Source organism: Equus asinus, chromosome 28 (assembly GCF_041296235.1).
Source record: "Equus asinus isolate D_3611 breed Donkey chromosome 28, EquAss-T2T_v2, whole genome shotgun sequence".
Classification (NCBI taxonomy): Eukaryota; Metazoa; Chordata; class Mammalia; order Perissodactyla; family Equidae; genus Equus; species Equus asinus.
This window is the reverse complement of record NC_091817.1, coordinates 49,506,943-49,515,826: the sequence shown is the minus strand read 5'-3', so window position 1 is coordinate 49,515,826 and position 8,884 is coordinate 49,506,943. Positions and strand designations below refer to the sequence as shown.

At 42.1% G+C, this 8,884-nt stretch overlaps 1 protein-coding gene across 8 annotated transcripts in view; it reads right to left on the bottom strand.

Moving 5' to 3' along the window:
- Positions 1–8,045: 8,045 nt before the first annotated feature.
- The window catches only part of BANP (BTG3 associated nuclear protein), a 119,545-nt gene continuing 118,706 nt past the window's right edge, over positions 8,046–8,884 (bottom strand). For all 8 annotated transcript variants that reach the window (XM_044760783.2, XM_044760785.2, XM_044760790.2 and 5 more), the window contains one exon: positions 8,046–8,676. In XM_044760783.2, the coding sequence (XP_044616718.1) occupies positions 8,605–8,676 (72 nt within the window). In that variant the 3' untranslated portion in view covers positions 8,046–8,604. The remainder of the gene's footprint in view (positions 8,677–8,884) is intronic.

Below are 8,884 nucleotides of genomic sequence, written 5' to 3'. Positions count from 1 at the left end.
GGTTCTGCAGCGCAGTGCTGAACAGAAGTGGTGCTGGGGGGCCATCCTTCTCTCAACCCCACCTCGAGGACACAGCTTTTGATACTTCACAATTAAGTAGGAGGTTTGTCACAGATTTCTTGTTTGGTCAGATTCAGAAAGTTCCTGTCTATTTCTAGCTTGCCAAAAAACTTTCTTAATCACGAATGAATGGTGCATTGTGTAAATGAAATGATATGGTTTATTTCTTTGTTTTGGTGCATTATATTGATTTTTTAATATTATGGAAAACTTGCATTCCTGAACCCAACCCAACTTGGCCATAAAATATTCTCATTTAATATCATTGAATCCAGCTTGTTCACTCTTCGCTTAGGATCGTTTAGGATAGTCAAGAGAAACACTGGCCCATAACTAACTTTCTCCCTCTCCTTCTCTCTCTTTCTTTTCTTTGAAACATCTGTCAGGTTTTGGTGTCAAGGTTATGCTGCCTCATAAAACAACACAAGATATGAGCCTCTTTTTTCGATCTGCGGAAGAGTTCATAACAGAGTACTGCTCTTTCTTAAACATTTGAGAAGACTTAAGAGTGAAGTGACCTGAGCTTGGAGTTTTCTTTGTGACAAGTTATAGGTAAGATTTCATAAAGATAGGAGCTATGAAGAGTGATGTCAGTGAGATGCCACTCCAGGAGTTTCCAGTGCCCGTCTCCTCTCAGAAACATCAATCTGAACAATGATCCACACATGAAAATGCTTCACAAGCGCTAAGGATTCCAGATGAGGGATTACAGCACGTGATGGAGCATAGAAATAAGATGCATTGAAGAGGGTAGAACAGACAGTTTCACATGACCCCTTGTTCCCTTCCCCAGGCCCAGGCCGCCCAGCACAGAGACACCCTGCCCATAGGGCAAAGAGAGTGCAGTGAGCGCCCAGCTTTACCACAGACTCAGCAAGGCCCGCAGGTGCAGGCCTGTGCCAGTGAGCCCAGGCAGCAGGCATGCCTGCCAGGGCCTCGGCCCAGGTTCTTGGATGGCTGACTGGTCCAGAATTTTGCCTGCTAAAGCCAGTCTGTAAAGTACAGAAGAGGTGCCCGCTCCTTCAAACATGCAGAGACCAACACGAGGCAACAAGGATTACAAATAATCAGGGAAACATGACACCACAAAAGGAAACTAATAAAACTCCAATGACTGACCCTAAGGAAATGGAGATCTACAAAATGTCGGGAAAGAATGCCAAATAATCCTTTTAAAGAAATTCAGTGAACTACAAGAAGAAGCAGATAGACAACTAAACACAAATAGGAAAACAATACGTCAACACATGAGAAGTTCACCAAAGAAAGAGAAAACATTTTTAAAAACCCCAGACAGCCTAGAGTTAATTCAATAGAGAGCTTCAACAAAAGACTTGAGCAGGCAGAAGAAAGAGCTAGTGAGCTAGAAGACAGGTCATTTGAAATCATGTAGTCAGAAGAGCAAGAAGAGAAAAGAATGATAAAGAGTGAAGAAAACTTGCATGAACTATGGGATACTATTAATAGAAACAATCTACACATTAGTGGAGTCCCAGAAGGAGAAAAGAGGGAGAATGGGGCAGACAGTTTATTTAACAAATAATGGCTGAGAATGTCCCAAATACGGGGAGAGATTTAGACATCCAAGTTCATGAAGCTCATATATCCCCCTAAAATTTCAACCCAAAACAATCTTCTCCAGGATACATTACAACAAAACTGTCTAAAATCAAAGACCAATAGAGTGTTTTAAAACAGCAGGAGAAAAAAATTTCCTCACATATAAGGGAACCCATAAAAGGCTATCAGCATGTTTCTCAGCACAAACTATGCAGGCCAGGAGAGAGTGGGATCATATATTCAAAGTGATGGAAGAAAAAACCCACCAACAAAATACCCAGCAAAGTTGTCCTTCAGAAATGAAGACGAGATAAAGACTTTCCCAAGCAAACAAAAGGTGAGGGAGATCATCACCACAAGACCTGTCTTACAAGAACGCTAAAGGAGGTCTTTAAGCTTGAAGCTAATTAGTAACGTGAAAAAAAAGGAAAATACAGAACACTCTGGTAAAATAAGAATACAATCAAATAAAGAAAACTCTAATACTATAATGTGGTGGTATGTTAATCACCTAACTGTAGTATAAAGGTTAAAGAACAAAAGTAGTAAAAATAACTACAGCTACAATAATTTCTTAATGGAACACAATGTAAAAAGATGTAAACCTGTGGCATCAAATTGGGGGCAGGGGAGTAAAAGTGTACAGTTTTTGCATGCAATCAAAGTGGTTATCAGTTTTAAAAAGACTTTAAATCCACAAGATGTTTTATGTAATCTTCATGGTAACCGCAAAGCAAAAACCTACAGAAGATTCACAAAGATAAAGAAAAGGGAATCAAAGCATAGCACTGTGGAAAATCATCAATTCACAAAGGAAGACAGCAAGTGAGGAAGAAAGGAACAATAAAACAGCCCAAAACAGTTAATAAGATGGCATTAGTAAGTGAATTGCTATCAATAATTACTTTAAATGTAAATGGATTAAATTCTCCAATCAAAAGGCATGCAGTAGCTGAACGGATGAAAAAACAACTCCACTGCATGCTGTCTAAAAAGAGACTCACTCTTCAGCTTTAAGGACCTACATAGGCTTAAATTGAAGGGATGGAAAAGATATTCCATGTAAACGGAAAACAAAAGACAGCAGAGGTAGCAAAATACATTAAAAATAGACTTGAAGCCAAAAACCTCAATAAGAGAGAAGGTAATCATATAATAATCATCAAGAAGATATAACAGTTGTAAATGTACATACAGCTCACAGTGCTGGTTTTTTGAAAAGATCAACAAAATTGACAAAGCTTTAGCTAGATTGACTAAGAAAAAAAGAGAGGACTCAAACAAATAAAATCAGAAATGAAAGAGGAGACATTGTAACTGATATTACAGAAACACAAAGAGTCATAAGAGATGACTATGAACAATTATACACCAACAAACTAGATAACCTAGAAGAAATAAACGAATAAATTCCCAGAAACATACAACCTACCAAGACCGAATCAGGAAGAAATAGAAAATGTGAAGGGGCCACTACCAAGTAAGGAGATTAAACAGTAATCCAAAACCTACCAACACAGAGAAGCCCAGGACCAGATGGCTTCACTGGTGAATTACACTAATCATTTAAAAAAGAATTAATGAGAATCCTTTTCAAACTCTCCAAAAAAACTGAAGAGGAGGGAGCACTCCCAGACTCATTCTACAAAGTCAGCATTGCCTTCGTACCAAAGCCAGATGAGGACACTGCAAGAAAACCACAGACCGATATCCTCAGTGAATACAGATGCAAAAATTGTCAATAAAATACTAGCAAGCGAATTCAACAGCCCATTAAAGGACCACACATCATGATCAAGTGGGATTTATCCCTGGGGTGCAAGATGGTTCAACACACACAACTTAATAAACATGAGATGCCATATCAATAGAATGAAAGATAAAAATCATACGATCATCTGAATAGATGCAGAAAAGCATTTTACAAAATACATCCTCTCATAATAAAAACTCTCAACAAATAAGAGTATAGAAGGAACATACTTCAACATAATAAAGGCCATATATGACAAGCTCACAGCTAACATTATACCCAACAGAGAAAGGTTGAAAGCTTTTCCTCTGAGATCAGGAACAAGACAAGGGTGTCCACTCTCACCACTCCTGTTCAACACAGTACTGGAAGTCCCAGCCAGAGCAATCAGGCAAGAAAAAGAAAAGGCACCTAAATCAGAAAGGAAGAAGTTAAATTGTCTGTTTGGAGATGATCTTATATACAAAAAAATCCTAAAGACTCCACCAAAAAACTCAGTATTAATAAATAAATTCAGTAATGTTGCAGGATGCAAAACTAACATACAAAAATCAGTTGTGTTTCTGTACACTAACAACGAACTATCTGAAAAAGAAATAAAACAATCTTGTTTCCAATAGCATCAAAAACAACAAAACACTTAGGAATAAATTTAACCAACGAGGTGAAAGATTTGTATACGAAAATCATAAAATATTGATGAAAGAAATTAAAGATGACATAAACAAAGGGCGATATCTCATGTTCATAGGTCAAAAGAATTAATATTGTTAAAATGCCCACACTACCCAGAGCCATCTGTAGAGTCGATGCAATCCTTATCAAAGTTCCAATGACATTCTTCACAGAAACAGAAAAAACAATCCTAACGTTCTTCATGGAACTACAAAAGACCCCGAACAGCCAAAGCAATCTTCAGCACGAAGAACAAAGCTGGAGACATCACAATTCCTGACTTCAACCTATACTACAAAGCCATAGGAGTCAAAACAGTATGGTACAGGCATAAAAACAGAGGCTCCACCTGGATCCACAGTCCTGCTCTTGAAGAAAATCCCTTACAATTTCCTTTATAGGAGAGATCAATTGACAGGTAACACCTTCATTTTTGTTTATAAGTGGATTTTTAAATATCACCCAATTCTTTATTTTTAATAACTTTGATGTAATTTATATACCTACGTAAGACAATTTATATACACTACATAAAACAATGAAATTAAGAGCCCAGAAATAAACCCATACATCTATGGGCAATTAATATTTGACAAGGGAATCAAGAGTATTCATGGGGAAAGGACAGTCTCTTCAACATATGGTGCTGGAAAAACTGGATAGTCACATGCAAAAGAATGAAACTGGATCCTGTCTTACACGACTCACAAAAATTAACTCAAAATGGCTTAAAGACTTAAATGTGACACCTGAAACCATAAAATTCCTAGAAGAAAACATAGAGAAAAAGCTCCTTGATATTGGTCTTGGTGATGACTTTTTGGATATGACACCCAAAGCATAAGCAACAAAAGCAAAAATAAACAAGTGGGACTACATCTAACTACAAAGCTCTACACAGCGAAGGAAACCACCAAAATAAAAAGGCAACCTACAGAATGGGAGAAAATATTTGTAAGCCAGCCATCTGATAAGTGGTTAATATCCAAAATAACTCATATGACTCTAGAGCAAAAAAATAAAGAATTCAATTAAAAACTGGGCAGAGGAACTGAGTGGACATTTTCCCAAAGAAGATAAACAACTGGCCAAAAGGCACATGAAGAGACGCTCAACATAACTAATCAGCACAGAGATGCAAATCAAAACCACAAGGAGCTATCACCTCACACCTGTTAGAACGGCTTTCATCAAGACAAGAGGGGCCGGCCCAGTAGCGTAGTGATTAAGTTCAAGTGTTCCACTTTGGTGGCCTGGGGTTTGCAGGTTCAGATCCTGGGCGTGGACCTAGCACCGTGCATCAAGCCACACTGTGGTGGCACCCCACACAAAACAGAGGAAGATCGGCACATATGTTAGTTTAGTGACAATCTCCCTCAAGTAAAAAGAGGAAGATTGGCAACAGATGTTAGCTCAGGGCCTCATAAAAAAAAGACAAGACGACGATGACAAGAGATAAGTGTTGGCGAGGAAGTGGAGAAAAGGGAAAAGGGAAGCCTCGTGCACTGTCGGCAGGAACTGGTGCAGCCACTACGGAAAACAGTATGGAGCTTCCTCAGAAAGTTAAAAATAGAACTACCATTTGGTTCAGCAATCCCACTTCTGGGAATATATCAGAAAGAAGTACAGATTTTTCTCTAAGCACAACCTTTGAAGTATTCCACAAGTTTTGATTAAAGTTAAATTGAATTAAAATGCCTTTCCATGTTGATCCACTTTGATCCATTTTGATGCCTTTCCATTAGATCTTCTTCGTGGTCTGGCATGCGGCCGACTTTGACAAAGTTCCAACGAGCACGTGGGAAGAACGCGTGCTCCAGGACTGCCGGAAGCAGCGCTCTACACGGCCATTAGGTAATCACGTTGTTCAAATGTTCCACATCTTACTCATTTTTTATATACTGTTTCTTAAACGTTTGCCATAGATATTGAACTTGACATCTTAAAATTGTATAGTATCTTGATCCTTTTTCTCCAGGGCAATAAAAGGGGGATTTGAAACAATTTAGCTCCTTTCCTGCTCATCCCAACTTAATATCTCCCAATATTTTATTGTTTTTGAAAATTTCATTGTGAGACCCTTTTGTGCAGAGCACTTAGACACATCTGGGTGTTTACTGTTCGATTTGTTCACCGCTCCTTCTTGCTCTTAGAACCTCCTCCTGGAGCCGTATTCCTGCTCTTGAAGAAAATTCCTTACAATTTCCTTCATAGGAGGGATCACCTGCAGGGAACGCCTTCATTTCTCTTTATAAATGGATTTTTAAATGTCACCCGATTCTTTATTTTTCATAACTTTGATGTAATTTATATGCCAAAAAGTTCACCCTTTTAAGTGTGCAATTCAATCACTTTCAGTGAATTTAGTTATGCCAATATCACCACTAATTCCAGAACAATTTCATCACCTCAAAAAGAAACCCACATGTATTAGCAGTCACTCCCCGCTTCCCCCACCCCCAGCCCTGGCAACCGCTAACCTGCTCGAGTCTCTACGGTTTGCCTATTCTGGACGTCTCACATAAATAGGATCACACAACATGTGGCCTATTGTGTTCGGCTTCTTCCACGCAGCAAAATGTCTTCAAGGTTCACCCACGTTGTAGGCTGTGTCAGTGCTTCTCTTTTTATGGCTAAATAATAGTCCATGGTATGGATGGACCACATTTTATGTGTCCATCATTCACTGATGCATCTTTGGTGTTTCCACTTCTTGGCTATTGAGGATGCTGCTGCTCTGAACATGTGTGTACAAGTTTATGTGCTACGTGGTTTCAATTCTCACGGGTGGACACCTGGGAGCGGAACTGCTAGGTCAGAGGGTGATTGTCATTCCTGAACAACAGTTTTACTGAAGACCCAACTCTGTACTGAGAATTTTTTTCTCTCGGTGCCTTCTTGGTGCCACCGGATGCTTCCGACTTTCAGTGGCTGTTGAGCAGTCTGCCACGGTTCCTTCAGGCGAGTGGAGGTGGGCTGTCCATCCCCCCGCTGCTTTCAGAATTATCTTTGTCTTTAGTGTTCCGCGTGTGTCCAGGCAGGAATTTATTTTTATTTCTATCTGGGACGTGTTCTGCTTCCTGAATCTTTTAAATGTCATCTTTCGTCTGTCCTCTCCCCTCTGTCCTTCTGGGACTCCAGACACGTGTTACCACACCCTCTCCTGCCAGCTTCATGGGTGTCCTTCCCAGTTCCATCCCCTGGAGAGCGGCTCTCCTGGACGACTGTCTAGGGAGGCCCCTCATCTCGCGGTGCCCATCCTTGGAGGACAGACAGGCATGGCATATAGAAAAGCCGCCCTGCTGCAGGGAGCTGCTCCCCCTGCCCGCCTTCACCCCTGAGCATGCCCTGGTGTAAATGACCCAGCCCAGGAAGCCCCAACGTGGGGAAGCGAGAAGAGGCAGGATGTTTGGGATGGCAACTTCGAACGCTTTCCAGAAAAAGCAATGAGAAGTCACGGTCTATGTCAGTGAGTACAATTTTGTGGTGGAATTTCACAAACCCTGCTAACGTAACTGCCAAAACGGTGTGATCGAAACAGGCCAGACACTGCTGGTCACATGTAATGTAAACCACCTCTGGGGCTTCTGTTTGGAACCGTTTCCTCTGCCTTTCTTCTTGTAAATTTTAGATGATAAGGCTCCTTTGGACACGACTTTCTCTAAGGACCCCAGAGCCTTAACTTTCCGGAGCTGGAAGAGGCCTGTGTCATTCGACAGCACAGTGTGCACTGCAGCAGGCTCCCCCTGGCTCAAGGGGTGACTGTGTCTGAGAGGGGTGCGCCACCGGGCAGTGCTCTGTATCGGGGGAGTAGACATTCCAGGTCCTGTTGCATGGGACCGACAGAAACGGCACACCCCTTCCTTTGAAAGGACCACCCACAAGTACTGTCAGCCCAGCTAGAAAGGCCCATGGGGTGAGCCCTGAGCACCTACCAAGAATGAGGCCAGCCTGGGGTGAACCACCCCTTAAGAGGAAGTAACATTAAAGCTGCTGTGGTCATAAATACATTTTATTTCATTAGAAATGCATAATTACAGTGTTGAGAGCATTTCCCCCTAGAAAAGTAGGTAAGCAATATTTCCATCAAAATCATTAGTTGTCTTTGCAAATACCTATTTTCATTACACTGACAGAGCACACAGCAAAAGGCTTCTGCTACTCCACTTTTTTTTCAATTTTCTTTTTTGTTATAAACACCATAGCAAATTAAAAAAAGCTGTTTGAACAGAGAAAAATATTGTAGTTCTTGATTCTCCGCGTGAACTGAATACAATCCACACTGTGCTTCCCCACTCTTTCTCTGACACCAACAGTATGACTCAAAAGAAAGGGGGTCTTCTGGCAGAGGGGGTGGTTGTTACCATCTTTTATTTACTGGGGCACTTCCCCCGTGGACGAGGCTCTCGGACGCACTTTGACAGAACACGTGCAGTCACCTCCCGTGCGAAGCCGTGGGACCGGGGCACGTAGAACAGGGCAGTTGGCGGGAGCCGGTGCTGAGCGCGGGGCGGCCCCGGCTCGGGTCCTGTCGCAGTCGGGCGGCCCGGCCTGCATCACTGGATCTGAATCGCTCCGTGCTCGAGTTGCATCTCGGGCTGCAGGGTGGGCTGCAGTGTCTCGGCCGTCTGCGGAAGGGGAGAGAGGGGGGCTTTTCGACAACAGTGCCCACCAATGCGAGTCCGGGCCACTCACCAGTCATAAACACCATGGCTGTGTGAGTGAACACACCCAGAGCTAGACGGGCCGGGGGTCCTGGGCTCCCCTCTGCTGTGGGAGACGGCTCTCCCAGGACTCCAGCTGCTCGCAGCAGCTCTGACAAATCTGGGGCTGTGG